This window comes from Rattus norvegicus, chromosome 9, assembly GCF_021556685.1.
Source record: "Rattus norvegicus strain SHRSP/BbbUtx chromosome 9, alternate assembly SHRSP_T2T, whole genome shotgun sequence".
Lineage (NCBI taxonomy): Eukaryota > Metazoa > Chordata > Mammalia > Rodentia > Muridae > Rattus > Rattus norvegicus.
The window spans coordinates 119,196,905-119,213,037 of NC_141542.1; the positions used below are offsets into that span (position 1 = coordinate 119,196,905).

The following is a 16,133-nucleotide window of genomic DNA, read 5'->3' on the forward strand; positions in this document are numbered from 1 at the left end:
CTAAAAGTTCTACTGCGAGCATTTATTAGCTGGACAGTGGACGACACAAGAGGACAATTTCTATCAGTGCAGTGTCCGTGGAAAGGGTTCTAACAGGTGAGCACATGCATCTCATACAGTGTACGTCCAAAAGCTGACGTAACCGATCTCTGGCGGAGCACCCGAATTAGACTAGGTCACGGATTAGACAAATATGTCTCAGTGTCCTGAGGCTTTTAGCGTTGAAAATCAGAGCCAGGTTTTCTTACCTCCTTTTAATATCTGGTAAAATGGCTTCTATGAAAATGGATGCCTTAGTTTCTTTATGTGTGTGTGTGTGTGTGTGTGTGTGTTTGTGTGTGATAATGATGATGTTAAGCCTATATTGCTTTGAAAGATCCATGCGTCCTCTCACTGCCAGGAAACAGTGGTTGTAAAATGTGGAGACAATCCCAGGTGGAAGCAGTATTGTCAACCATCTCTGAGAAGAGAAAAATGACTTCCGAAAGAAGATAGGCTCTGTAGCCTTCCTGGAAGCTACAGAAGTTTCCAAAGCCGACTGTGTGGGTGGTTCCTGAATAGTAATGTAAGTGTTTAGATTTTTGTTTTCGGACTCCATTATAACAATGATGAACTGATGAGCTAAGACAGCAGCGGGAACAACTCGGGGTTAGCACTGGCTCTCAAAGCTGCGGTTGGAACATTTAGTTTCTCTGTAAATATTTGGTGACAAAGTCTCTTTTCTTCCTGGGAGAGGTAAATATGCCACTCATCCCGAAATGGCTACACAGGGGGTAAAATTACCCACAAAATGTAGCTCAGTGTGAGTCTGAGGTAATGATTTCCATACGCAATTAGGCTTCCAGATCCAGGTAGTTTGCAATTTGTTTGGTATATAAATGACTAATGAGAGAGAGCGGGTATATTGTACACCTCGCGTTTCTATGCTAAGGAACGAAACAGTCTAAGTCCCACCAAGGTACATTTTATCAACTGCAGAACCGTCAAGGAAGTATATTATAGGTACCCTGTAATTCTTGTTATCAATATTTAAAGTTGGACGATACTTACAACTTAAAAATAAAATAAGATGTCTCATGAGAACAAAACAAAACAAACCCCTGTGTTTTTGTGGCAGCCTCGAGAAAACGGATGTCCTTGCCAAGGTCACTCCGGGAATTAGTGGCAAACAGGAATTCTGGTCCCGATAATTCGGGTCAGTCGATCTCAGTGGTTTTGTGCTCCTTGCGCGAAGCAAATGCCCACTCTTCACAGACGGTCCCCATCCCGTGAGGATGCCACTCAGGTTCTGATCCCGCGAGAATGGTGCTCTGGCAGCTCACAATTCCAATGCTTCAAGTCCTTCTTTCGGCCATTTCCCTCAGCCATGCTGTTCTTACCGAGCTAAATCCTCAGTGCTGCCCACGGCCTGCCCCGCCCCTCTACCTTCCACAGCTCCTCCTTCCTGCCACCTCTTTTTCTGTCTCTGCCTTTCATCCTCACCGGACCTGGCCCCGCTGGCCACGATGGTTTGGACAAGCTCGAAGGAGTCTCCCTTCCACATTCCGGGGATTTCACTTTCAGCTTTGAAAGCAGATGCATGAACATTCCTATCTGCTATTTCTTATGTCAATTATTTCCTGAGCCGCCATCAAAGATTTAATGTTGACTATGGAAACTTTATCTCTCTCCTCGTGTCTGACACTTTGAAGACACATTCCTTCGTCCTGGATCATCCCGGGGAAGCATGCTATTAAGACCCGGATAGAGCTCTTGCTATTACCTGACAGACTTGTTTGCTTGGGGTAACCTTTGAGAGGGCGGACAAGTGTGGGAATAAACACATAAAATAAGTGAAGGAGAAAGTAATTCGATTTCGATTCTGCTTAAGCGGAGGGAGTTGTTACAGTCAGCTCATGCAGGAAGCTAAAGATCGGGCTCCCTCACTCTAAACTGGGAGAAAAAATGCATTCAAAGGAGAGAGAAAGCTATTCTTGACACAGCTTCCTCAAGGAAATGGGTCATCTCGTGCACGGATGTGCACCTCCAGGTTTCCAAAGTCTCGGCTTTGCAGATAGACTAATTGCTTCGAAGGAAAATCAGCCAACGGGACACCGAGTTGAACAGTCAGTGAGAGAAATGGGTGGGAGGGATCTGATTTGGGGGTAGACCAGAGTAGCCTGTATCAGAACAGCCCTCCATCGCATAAAATTGTAAAGGCCAATTAAAAAAAGCCAAGCAGAGACCCTGAAGGTGTCCTGGGGGCTGTGCCCTGTGTTTGAGGGTCTGGAATACTGAGCAGAAGGGGCACAGCCAAAACCTGACGTTTGGCTCCATAGCTCTCCTGAGACGCTGGGTGACTGATAAGCAGCGGCTGAAATGGAGAGAAGCTAAGCACAGCTTTTGGCTGCCTCACAGATGGATGAGAGGAAAATTGGAGGGTACGTTCTACTGAAGAGGAAGGCTGGTTAGAAACTGCATGACTTCCCTTTACCAAAGCGGCTGAAACCTTGGGGCAGACAAGAAATAAAGCAGCCCCCTTGATGGACTGGAACCGGAATGGAGTCATCTCAATCTCCAATTAGATTAAAGTGGCCTGCTTCTAATCTAATTGCTAATTGCATGATTGGAGCTGAAGTCTGTTGTCTAGGAGGAAGGTGCTATCACCCCCACCAGCCTTAAGATGTCTCTAGACTTTTCCAAAAGCAACATCTGAAGCTAATGAAATGCTAGTAGAAAAAAAGAACAATAGAAAAATATTTCTGAATTTCAAAGATTTTTTTTAATATATCCCCAAAGTTGTGCTGAGGAATAGCCCAGCTGGTAAAGTACTTCTCTCATAAACACGAGGCTATGAAGTTGATCTCCAGAACTCAACTAAAAATGGTAGGCATAGTTGCATCCCTAGTGATCAGAAGCAGAGGCAAGCTGACCCCTGGAGCTCAACAGCCAAGCCACCTTAGCCTAATTGTAGTCTCTGGGTCAATGAGAGAGAGACACGGTCTCAAAAAAGGAACATTGTTTCTAAGAATGACATTCAAGATTGTCCTGTACCTACTATTTCTCTCTCTCTCTCTCTCTCTCTCTCTCTCTCTCTCTCTCTCTCTCTCTCTCCCTCTCTCTCTCACACACACACACACACACACACACAGTTTATAACCAGGGCCACAGAGATGGCTCAGCAGCTAAGAGCACTGACTGCTCTTCCAGAGGTCCTGAGTTCAATTCCCAGCAACCACATGGTGGCTTACAAGTGTCTGTAATGGAATTCGATGACCTCTAAAGATAGTTATAGTGTACTTACATATAAAAATAAATAAATCCTTTTTAAAAATTATAACTAGAGCATAATATGCTGAAGACAAAATCCACATATTGTACTTTTTAAAAAGTAAGATCTTTAGTTCTTGGAAGACACTTTTGAGAGAATCAAAAGATAAGAAACAATATTTGCAAATCTAGTCACATTTCTGATGAAGGAATGTACACTGCTGTGGTCTGAGTGAAATGCCCCCAGAAGCCCAGGTTTGAACACTTGGTCCTCAGTTGGCATCACAGTTCCGGAAGGTTGTAGAGATTTTAGGAGTTGAAGTCATGCTGAAGGAAGTAGGTCAGTGCAGCACACCTCCCAATTCCAGTTTCTGCTTCCTGAGAATGAATGCAATGTGACCCGCCAACCTCCTGCTTCTGACACCGCGTCTTCCTGGTGTCTTCCCCACTCTGAAGGACCAGGCTCCTCTGGAACTGTGAGCCAACATAAGCTCTCTCCCTCTTGAGCTGTTTATGATATAATATTTTATCACATATATGATACACACACATAGATACACACACACACACACACATGCACACACTCTTTTACACACCTACCCATCAACAAGAAAACCAGTGATCTACTCCCATGCATAGGCAAGAGATTTGAAATGGCACCTCACAGCAAATAATACACTGATAACTATAACATAAACAATGACCAATATTATTGATCACTAAGAAAGTTAATATTAAAATCATAAGATTCACATCAGTTAGACTGATCCCCCATAGTATTCAAACAGAAAACCTGCAGCAGTTGTAAAGACCTGAAGCTGCTGTGGAGAGAGGAGGGGACTCTTCTCATGGTATGGGGCTTGAACTCACAGCCCTGTACATGGTAGGCAAGAACACTGCCACTGAGCTATGCCCCAGCCCAGGCAGCCTCATATTTTGCTGCTGAATTCAGAAAATAGCAAGGATAGTTTTAGAGGGGAAAATGTTTTCACTTTTAATAAGATTGTGCCCGTGCTTTAAATACAGTCTGATCATTTGACTCCTTTCCAGTTCTTTGTGTTATCTAAAAATCTACACTCGTACCAAAATCTACACAAGAATATTTACAAACATGGTGAGCTAGGAACAGCCCAGATACTGTCTTTGTCTCAGAGATGGATGGACAAGCTGCAGGGATCCTTGCAATGGGTAACGTTCGTGCCCACAACAGAGAAGACCACCGCTGACGTAGGTGTCAACGCAGGCTGATCTCAGAAGCAGCATGTGTGAAGAAGACTGTGTGCTGTGTGAGACTACCCACATAGATGAAAGTTTAAGGACAAAGCTACAGGAGAGAAACAGATGAGTAGGAGTAAAGAAAGAGCTCGCCCTCCAAAGGTAATGGGTGAATTAGGAAGGATGGGGGTAAATTGTGCTAAATTTCCAACGTCGAGGTTCTTACAGGCCTGTAGAGGTTATTATACAACTGTATGTGTTATTGCATGGCTGTGGAGGTTATGTTATGCCTGTAGAGGTTATTACATGCCTGTGCAGGTTTATTACATGACTGTAGATGTTATTACACACCTGTAGAAGTTATTTTATGCTTGTAGAAGTTATTACATGCCTGTAGAAGTTATTACATGTCTGTGCAGGTTTATTACATGCCTGTAGATATTATTACACACCTGTAGAAGTTATTTCATGCTTGTAGAGGTTATTATACACCTGTGCTGGTTTATTACATGCCTATATGTTATTATATGCCTGTGGAGGTTATTACATGACTGTAGATGTTATTACACACCTGTAGACTTTATTTCATGCCTGTAGAGGCTATTGAAAGCCTATAGAGTTTATTACATGCCTGTGCAGGTTATTACATGCCTGTAGATATTATTACATACCGGTAGAAGTTATTTCATGTCTGTAGAGGTTATTACATGCCTATATGTTATTACATGCCTATGGAGGTTATTTCACATCTGTAGATGCTATTACATGCCTATAGAGTTTATTACATGCCTCTGGAGGTTATTACATGCCTATATTATTGTTCTTAAAACTTAGAGCTAAATGCCTGCTTTTTGAACAATTTTGCAGTAAACCTGATTAAAAATCCTGGACTTCACACACAAAATAAATGTGAGAGGTCTCTAACCAGTGGAAAGTCAAGCACATCATCTTGGGTTATATAACCTTGGGCTGCGAGGAAGACCACTAGTTAACTGCTCTCCATTCTGTGTAAATAATGCCATAATTAGTTAATAACCTAACAAGTTATGCAATAATTAAAAACTAAAAGGGAGATCCAATTATTAGGCAGATACAAATAAAATTCTGAAGAATGTTCAAATAACTGATATGAGAGTGGGGAAAAAAACAGAGAAACAAAACAAAATGAAGAAACAAACCCCAAAATATCAGATTAGAGGAACATCAGTAATGGCATCGAGTATAAATGGTTGAGAGGTACCCCTTAGAGGAGCCTGGCAGAGCCCAAGCTTAAACATCGTAAACGAGCGCTCAGCTGTCCCCCTCCCGTGCCTCGCCCCAACACCAGGGCGTGAATTGCCTGGAACTGTAAATCCAATTTCAGTTGCCGTGGCCGTGATGCCTGGCACAGCAAGAGAGAGTAAATAGCACAACAGTGCAGAGAGGCAAGAGAGAGAGACGAGAGGCTCGAGTTAGGAAGAAGGAAAGGTAAAGGAGAAAGCCCACGGATGTTGGAGAAAAGTCTACAAATAATACATAGGCTCAAAAAAGATTGCAGGATGTAAGGCTAGTATTTAAAAATCAACCAAAAATACATAGTATAGTAATAACATATAATGCATATGCTAATATTAAACATGTAATACCATCTATAACTGCACAAAACACTATGAGGCAAAAAATATAGTCAAATGTGTGCAGTTCTTATATTTTGATAAGAAGGACATGTGGATGAAATATCAAATATCAAAGACCTAAATGAAAGGAAAAACACATTGGTCTCAATTCTAAAGAGTAATGTATAGTCAACTACTACTACATAAGCTATATTAAATATTAATTCTTATAAGATATATATTAATTTAAAGTAATATATATGTTTAGTGTAATTTCTATCAAAACCCCAGTAAGACCTTTATTGGGTGTAGACAAAAATCTATATATAGATAGATTAATATATATAATTATATATTAATAAACTATATAATACATTAATATATTAAAAATTATCATATGTTATATACAAGTTATATATAATTAAGATAAAATATATATATTTTGCATAATTTCTATAAAAATCCCACTAAGACCTTTACTGGGTATAGACAAAATCACTTAAAAGTTATATGGAAAGGCTAAGAAATTAAAATAGTTAAAATAATTTAAAAAACAAAGAAACTGGCATAATCAATACATTGTACTTTAAGACACACAGCAACAGATACATGTTGGTATGTGAATAAACGAAATAAAGTAAAACATATAAACATAAAAGAGATCCACCTGTGTGTCACAATTAGCTTTTAACAAAGATGGCAAGGCAACTCTATAGAGAAAGGCTAGCCATTGAGGACATGGTGCTGATGCCGACAGCATTGACCTAATTGTTACCTTTATATCGGAACCCCTCGAGGCGGAGAACAGAGTATACATAAAGAGTGAACATGTAAAATATTAAGGAAAAAAATCATAGAAGAAAACATTTAGGATTTAAAGGCTTGGCAAAGACTTCTTTAAAGAATAATCCATAAATGGAAAAGCTAAAAATTAGGTTTTTCAACATTAAAGGTATGCACTTGTGGTAAACATTGCCGAGTGACATAAAAATGAGTTAAATGTTCAGAGAAAAAATATTCATAAATCATTTTCAACAAAATATAAGTGCCTACTTTATATGTATACACATAGATATCCCAAGAGGAAGCAGGTGCTACTCCATCCTATAAACACAAAAAGTAACACCCAGACATCTATCAGAAGCCTCTAAAAATAACCCAGGCAGAGGGTGACAAAATCTCTACCTGACTCTCCAACAGAAATAATGGCAACAGAATGGGATGACATCATCAACCAGAATGGGATGACATCATCAACTGGAATGGGATGATGTCATCAACCAGAATGAAATGACATCATCAACCAGACCAGAGGAGAAATCACTGAAAAGGGACCATAAGCAAGCTGAGGAAACTGATAACGTTAGCAAAACAGATGTGAGTAAACTATCAGCAGACAAACAAGACATTTTCTAATTCTAACAGATACGATCTTTAATAATAATAATTTGGGAATATGAAACAACTACATATGTATACACAGCTAACAACTGAAGTCCAGAAAATATGAAGAATACTCTAAATAGAAATAAAGGGGGGTTGGGGATTTAGCTCAGTGGTAGAGCGCTTGCCTATGAAGCGCAAGGCCCTGGTCCTCAGCTCCGAAAAAAAGAACCAAAAAAAAAAAAAGAAAGAAAGAAAGGGAGGAAACTGTAGTGGTGCAGAGGCAGGAGGATCTTTCTGACATAGAAGCCATTCTTGTCTCTATGGAGAGTTCCAGGAGAGCCAGGGCTACATACAGAGACCTGTCTCACACGAAACAAAGCATTAGAAATAAAGGGAGGGAAAGGAACGGTTCAACTGGAGATTTCAGTAGCCCACATGCGGTACTCACACATTTAAAATGTATAAAGAAGAGAAGAAGCAAGCAGAATTTCTAGAGGGAAACTATAATCCCACTTACAAGAATCACAAGTTGGAAAGGTGAACAAGGTTGATTTATGTGGATCAACTGAACACAGCTCCTTGGTAGAGTCAGGAAGCCACACAAACACTGCAGCAGGCACAGGAGTCTCAAGGCTTTAAGGTGTGCGTGCTCACTGGGTCTCACCGAGCAATAACACAACTGTTCAAAAACAAGGGACAGGAGGCACCACGGCCTCTGCTGACCACAGGAAAACTCAGCAGAGATCAGTTGAAATGACAGAAAGATCATCTATTTGCAGAAAATTTACTAAACATATTCATCTGTAATCCACTTACCAAGAAAATGTCACATTAGTTATTGCTACATAATGGAAACACATTGTATGTTAGTAGATTAATCTAATAGATACCAAGCCCGTGAAACGTTGTTAGCTAAAAGTGCGTTTTAAGTACGTCAAGCTTATTGATAGGTTTGTAGATTTTAGTTCATATTCAAATTTAAAAAGGCTAGAGAAATCAGTGTATAGATCTTGGAAGAAGGAAAGAAAGGAAGGAAAAAAGGAGAAAGGAAGGGAAGAAAGGAAGGAAGAAGAAAGAAATGAAGAAGAAAAAGGAGGAAGGAGAGAAAGCAAACTTCCCAAAGTAGAAAGAACTGAGTAATGTATGAGTGGAGGAAAAAAACAATGAAATAATATATTATGATAATTAAAATAAAAAGATTAATAAGAAAGATAAGTGTACAGCAAGACGTGTGTGTGTGTGTGTGTGTGTGTGTGTGTGTGTGTGTGTGTGTGTGTGCATGCGTGCACATGCTTGGGATTATGTTTGAAAGTACAAGCATACAAATGTATCAAGCTTCTTATTATGCATTTGTTCCCAGCACATGAGAGTACTATCAGTATTTTATTAAGTAAAAAACTAAATAAAAATGGACAAACTTACAGACAAAGAGAACTTTTCCAAAGGTCCTGTGATAAGAAGTGAACACAGACAGTCCTCATCTCACAGTGGCTTGTCCTAAGGTTTTTCACCTCGGGAGCCTCTAAAGTAACACATAGTTCTCAGCCTCGGTAGAAACTGTACTGAGAAAGTAATGTTTTCCTAGACTTGAGACATACGGTGTGGTGCTTTGTCTTGTGCCGGGCAGCAACAGTGAGGTGCACCAACCATGCTGCCTCCCGACTGGGAGTCATAAGTCCTCACCGCACTCCACAGGCCCTCTATGGCCAAGCTGGAGTGCTCACAGAAGTTAGAAGCAGTCAGAAGCTCACAGAAGTTAGAAGCAGTCAGTGCATTTTTTATTTAGGATGGGTTCTATCAATCGGGGAACTTCACTACCTCACTGCATTATTTTTTTTGGATTCTTGAGAGACAGCAGAACTGGCTGTGAGCCTACAGATGTCTGTAGGACCTGGAGACTGGTGTGGCCCAGTAGCTTTGGTGGGAGCTGCAGCTGCAGACCCAGGAGAGTTGTGGATGAAATTAGTGATGGTCATAGAAAGCCAGCAAATGGGTCCCATCCGGAGCTGCCAGCCTGAAGGCAGCTGCACAGAGTAAGTCTGTCTGAGTACTGGGCCAGCGTTTCTGCCTTATTGAGGCCCTCAGCTAATTGGCCAGGCCCCTCTGAAGTATGGAAAGCCATGTGCTGTGCTGGCTCAAAATGGCTGCTCTAGTGAATGATTTTAAATGCTTAAGGACAAAATACTGTGAGTGTTATTCCAAACATGGCAGAGATTAGAGGATGACAGTAAGTGTATATGCAGCATAGTCTGGAGAGAAAAATCTTCTAGGAGTAATACAGGAAAAGAAAAAGAAGCACAAAATTGTACTCAGTTTCAACACACATGGAAGGAAACCCCAACAAACCGTTAGCAAAGCGAATTCCGTGAGCAGGAAATGAGTCTTGCAATGTGCCAAGAATAGAAGTTTGGTTTCGTTATACAAGAGCCAATCAGTATAACTCATCCTGTAAAAACAAAAGAGAGAAAGAAATCAACCCGTTTCAGTAAATGAAATGAAATTATTCAATGAAATTTAAATACCCATTCATGAGAAAGAAACCCTTAAAATAGAAATGGAAGGCAGTGCCTTTACTCTGCCTGTATCTGTCAACAACAGTAGACACCTACACCTGGTGCTGCAGAAAGCTGAAACGGGGAGAACGTGCCCGGGGCTGGGAATGAGACGAGCACATCAGCTGCCAAAGCCTGTACTCAGCGTCTTTATGGAGACCCTCGCCTGTTCAAGTCAACAGAACCCAGTGAAAGGTTAGGGGAGACTGTCATTATCCACAGCCTGCCGGTGCACTGGCAAACTCGAAGTTTCCACAGGTGCACTGCTAACCGTGAGCATGTCTCTCCTGCTCTAGAACAGCACACAAGGCCGTTCTGATGCTATACGGAACTCACACTTGGAAAGAAAAGTTCTGCAATAGTGCCACGAAAGTCAAATTTCTAAAAATAAATCTAATGAAAAATGTTCAAGATCTCTATGTGTGCATGAATGTGGATGCACACACACATACACACATATACACACATGCACATGCACACACACATGCACATGCATACATACACACATGCAACGCATATACACATATGCACACACATATACCCACATGCACACACATGCACATATATGTACACACACATGCACATGCACAAACACATGGACATACACACATATGTGCACATGCATACATCGTGGGGACACAAGGGTCCCTATCTTACAGACAGTCAATACAAGCCCTTCAAAAAGCCCTTTTTTGTGATTTTTCATTTTTGGTTATGAGCCTAGTCTTTAACAGCTGAGCTATTTGGAGAGCCACAGTTTGTGTGTGTGTGTGTGTGTGTGTGTGTGTGTGTGTGTGTGCGTGTGTGTGATCTTTAAGTGAAAATTTAGAAGTTAACTCTAAATATAGATAAAAATATAAAGAGTCCAATATCAGACAAGAAGCAATGAAACTATCACATTTTTCTGATATAATGACTTCAGAAAACTGTTCATTATATTATTTTGGGTTCTTGAGAGACACAGGATAAGCAGTGAACATACATGTGTATGTGTGTGTATGTATATATGTGTGTGTATACATATATATATATATATATACACACATATACATGTGCATATTGTATAATCCAGATATGCAGTAGCCCAGCCTGGACAATATATTGAGATCTCTCATTTAGCTCAAAGAGAAAGTAATGGTGGCCCTGAGATTTAGCCTCTACCATGGTCTACAATCCTTATTATATTTAATTTAGTTTTTATCATAAAAGGTTATTGCTTTTATCAAAGGCACATTCTTTATCCATATGATCACGATTTCTTTATGCTTCATTTTGTTGATGTTGCTACTTTTGCGGGTTTGCGTACGATGAACTGCAATTGTATCTCTAGGATCAATCCAACTGGAACTCGGTGAGTGACCATTTTGATGTGTGTTGGATTGAAGAGAACTAAAACAAAACAGACAGGGGAATTACAGCATTACACTCTGCCGCAGTCCAAAGGAAACAGTCAAAAGAGCAAGGGAAACAACCAGCCAGTAGCAAAAACAAGCAAATCAAATGAACGTGCGGCCAACTGTGCCTCATGAAGCACAGTTGGAGTTTACTAGGAAGAAAGAAATCTGTGTGACACAGATTTGCACATGAAGACTAATAACAGGGTCTCTCAGGAGGAGGGGAGTGCACCCCAGAGAGCATGGGCTTGGGCTTCTCATCAAAGAGTTGATTAAACATTTTGAATAGATAGCTGCCCATAGAAGAAATACAAAATATTTTAACTGAATTTTTAAAATTTACATTTTGTGTGCATGTGTCCACATGCGCCTGCTCTGAGGCTCATGTATGAATGTGAGAAGACCTGTAGGAATTGGTCTTTTTCTTCCACCACGAAAGCCCTAGATCAAACTCAGGATCTCAGGCTTGGAAACCAATTTCTTTATCAACTGAGACAACTTGCCACCCCACAAATGGTCAGTGACATCAGTTGTTAGAAAAACAAATACAAATCTAAACCACAATGAGCTATCAGCTCACTCCAATCAGATTGACTAGTATCAAAACCATCAGGGAGGGAGGGAGGGAGGGAGGGAGGCAGGGAGACAGAGAGAGAGAGAGAGAGAGAGAGAGAGAGAGAGAGAGAGAGAGAGAGAGAGAGAGAGAGAGCGCATTTGAGAGGACATGTGCACTGTGGGCAAGATATAAATTACACAGCCAGCCAGTATAGTGAAGAGCATGGAGGTTCCCCTGAAAGCCACAAATAAATAGCATAGCATCCTCATAGTCCATTTCTGGGAGAATAGAGAAAAATGAAATCAGAGTCTCAGAGGCATAACCACTGCCCATGCCTGTGGCCGCACTATCCACAGTGGTTAAGATAAGGAAGCAGATTAGGGAGCAATCATAAGGTAAGAAAAATGAGTATATTCATTGCAGACATTGTCCAGCTACAAAGAAAGATGACCTTTGCTACAGACCCGTGGAACCAGAAGATATTGTGTCAAGTGAAACAAGCCATGCACAGGAAAAAAAAAAAAAAAAAGAAAAAAGAAAAAAGAAAAGAGATACCAAGTGTTCTCTCTCACAGGCCGAAGCCAAAGAGAGAGGGTCCTTTGAAGGTGCTAAGTATTTTGTTACCCAAAGATAAGTAACACCATGTCGTCAGAATTGATTCCTGTGGCTAATCATATGGCGGCTTTTAGTTCCTCTCAGAAAACGCAGGTTATATGTTGATATTGCCTTATAGGGAAGTGCTTCTGAATTAAGACCTCTTCTGTTCCCCCTTGTATCCCCTACACACCCTTTTTAAAAAGGAGGGTACTTCTTGGTAACACGATGTTTAGGGGGAACAAAAAGGAAGAAAAGCTGAAGAGCTTAACTGTTCGTGTCGTCGTTAGTGGAAGGACCAGCAACATAAAGATAAAACGATGTGTCGTCAGGCTTCGGACTCAAGCTTTTAAAACTCCCCAGATTAGTAGGGGTGCTCTCGAGTTTAAAATGGGAAACCAGAATAAAGTTACTGGACAGTGGCTTTGAGGAAGGAGAAAGAAGAAATGAAGGGAGAAAAGACGCCTTCCTCGTGTTTCTGGTTTAAAATTTAGAATACCGCATTTTACAGGGGCCGGGAGACAGCTCAGTCAGTGAATCCCTTGTGCAGCGTCTTAGGGTTTCCATTGCTGGTTTCAAACTGCAGGGTCCAAAGCAACTTGGGGAGGAAAGGGTTTACTTCCGCTTCCACTTCCAGGTAACTGAGGGAAGTCTGGGCAAGAACTCCAGCAGGACAGAAACCTGGGAGCAGGAACTAAAGTAGAGGCCGCTGGGGCGGTCCTTCCTACTGGCCTGCCCTCCCTGGCTTGCTCAGCCTGCTTTCTCACAGAACCCAAGACCATTACTAGCCCAAGCCTGGCGCCGCCCAGTCATCTGGGCCCTCCCCCATTAATTATGCATCCGCAGAATGCACCACAGGCTCACCCACAGGCCAATTTGTGGGAACATTTCCTCAATTGAGGTTTCCTTTTCCAAAATGATCCTAGCTTGTGCCAAGTTGGCACCAAATCAGCCAGCGCACAGTACAAATATTGACCTAAGGTCAATCCTCAAGTCTCATCAAAGGGTTGGGTGTCAGGACGATGTACTTCCATTCCCAATGGTGGGCAGGCAAAGACAGGCTGATCCCTGACCAGTGAGCCTATCCCGTGAGGTGAGTCACAGGCCAGCGAGAAGCAGTCGCAAAGTGAACAGCAAAAAGGTGACTGGTACCTGAGGAAGAACACCCCAGGCTGTCCCCTGGTGCGCACGCACTCTACCCCTTACCACGCGAGTGCTCACACGTGTGCGTGCGTGAGCGCATGTGCACGTGCACACGCACACGGGCACCCGTGTGTGTACACACACATTTTGAAGAAAAGTAAAAAGCACAGGAACAAATTAAAAAGCTAACAACCATCCTGACTACCGAGGGCTACAATTGTCCCCAAATTGCCTCTTTGAGTGGTAATATTCTTGGCTCATATTTAAGATGTTGGTGTATTATTTAAAAAAAAAAAGCTCCACCCTTTCCATTGTTCTAGAGCATTTTTCCATATTATTTTCCTGTGTTTTCAGTTCCCCACGAAACTATCTGTGTGGACTTTTTTTTTTCTTTTTTCTTTTTTTCGGAGCTGGGGACCGAACCCAGGGCCTTGCGCTTGCTAGGCAAGCGCTCTACCACTGAGCTAAATCCCCAACCCCGTGGACTTTTAAAAACACAGAGACCTGGGTCTTTCTCTGGGCCTCAGGATCCCCAGACATTGAGATCCCTTCTGGGTTTTTGCAACTGATCTGGAAATGGAGCCCCGCTCGCATAGCTGCATTTTGCAAGCAACTATGTGGTTGCCTGGTATCCAACTCAGGACCTCTGGAAGAGTAGTCAGCGCTCTTAGCCGCCGAGCCATCCGTCCAAACATTTATTTGTTTTTATTTCACGTGCATTGGTGTTTCGTCTGCATGTATGTCTGTGAAAGTGCCCGATCTCCTGGGAAAAGGGAAAAGGTGTGTGGGTGCTAGAAATTGAACCGAGTCCTCTGGAAGAGCAGACAGCACTGTTCATTACTGAGCCATCTCTCCAGCACTTAGCAGGGTCTTGACTGAGTCACATGTGGTGACCTGATTCTTCACTCTGACTGGACATTTTCATTGTTCTCTTCTTTTGAAGGAATGATGCTGTCTGTCCTCCTAAGATGAGGCCCAGTGTGGAAGCATTTCTGAATGCGTTCCTAGACTCTTTAGAAGGAAAAGCATATTTGTTTGGTGGGGCCTAGGGCTTCATATGCCACTTACGTAGTGCCAGGTTAGCACTAGACACCAAGCTCTCCTACAGCATCAAGAAATAACTGTAAACACTACAGCTGAAAAGCACCGTGACCAATTCTATTATTTGGACATTTGCGTTTCTTGGCTCCCCAGTTAGGATGAACAGTTTTTCATCAGTGAAATTGCTCCTTTGTATCGGGTAATTTTGCTTTCTATAAAAGTAAGCATTGAGGAAGCACCTAAAATTTCGTACGGGAGATGGGAATGGCTTGGTATTCAAGTTCTAAACCAAGAACAAGCCCGGCGTGTGGAGTCCTTACTGTGAAATCTCTGGAGTTATCACAAATATGCTTGTTTTAAAATGAAGCGAATAGAAAAGAATTAAGTACTCAAGAAAAAAAAAAAAACAGGGCAATGTTTGTGTATTTCTAGCATGTTCCCCTTTGGATCTGCACCCACCAGTGTACTTTGTGCTGTCTGTGAATCTAATGAAATTCGTACGCAGACCGTTACCTCTACATCTGTCTAGGCATTTGTCAAGAACGCAAAGTGGCACCACAGCACAGGCCGGACGCAGCTTAAACACCGCGGAGAGGGTGGATTTTTGCAAAGAATTAACTGACAAAATGAGGGGGGTCAGAAGGGAAGCTCAAGACTGGAACAGGAGTGCAGGGTGGGCCGGGCAGGACAGGTCTACAGGGCTGACGCCATGAGCATGCAGGCCGCACCATGGTAGACCAGCCACCTCTGGTAGAAGGACTCAGCTGACTTAAGCCACTTCATCTGGGGTGTACTTTAGAGTAAGTCCCTCAACAACAGGGTCCCAAGAGGTTTAGTCCTACTTTGACCGCAGTTCCCGCCATTCTCTCTCCGTGCTGTTATCGTATGCATTCCTCATGTCATTAGAGCTTTATTCAGATGCGACCACCCCACATGCCTTCTCCAATAGGAACAGAAAACCTTGTCCTGTCTCTCCCAACTCCCTATCGGGCTCCACTCACAGCCTCCTGGAAGCAAGCCTGTGCTGGCTTCCTAGTTGGTGCTACCATCTGACCAGCGTCTAGTGAGGGCCTAAGGGTAGCGGAAGCATCACAGAATGTGAGAGTCACACTGGGAGCCCCAGTGTTCTGCAACCAACCCATTCCTTCGCAGAGCTTTGGAAGACAGCTCCAAACACCGGACACACCCCTTGCTCGCATGAAAGACCTTAAATCTCCAACCAACCTAAACCACCTACAGAGCCCCATCCATTGCTTCCTGCAACTTCGTTTTATAAACGCAAATGCTGGACGGTTGGTTTATGCTGTTTTTTCAACACTTTAAGGCCCCTGCTGTGTCTAGCAGCTGTGATGACTCCCATTCCTCCATCCCCAAAACCCCCACCCCTCCATCCTCCCAAACCCCCACC

At 42.3% G+C, this 16,133-nt stretch overlaps 1 protein-coding gene across 10 annotated transcripts in view; it reads right to left on the reverse strand.

The window, feature by feature from the left end:
* Nucleotides 1–16,133, reverse strand: part of LOC102552268 (uncharacterized) — a 117,709-nt gene that overhangs the window by 26,164 nt on the left and 75,412 nt on the right. For 8 of the 10 annotated variants that reach the window (XR_015629801.1, XR_015629800.1, XM_087569049.1 and 5 more), the window contains one exon: nt 9,792–9,891. Coding sequence is in view for 8 of the 10 variants with exons in the window: in XM_087569049.1 (XP_087425175.1) it covers nt 9,792–9,891 (100 nt within the window). In the remaining 2 variants the exon portion in view is untranslated. Of the gene's footprint in view, nt 1–3,357; nt 3,757–7,962; nt 8,125–9,791; nt 9,892–16,133 lie in introns of those variants that run through there. The other 2 variants (XM_087569042.1, XM_087569043.1) reach the window with 2 other exon arrangements.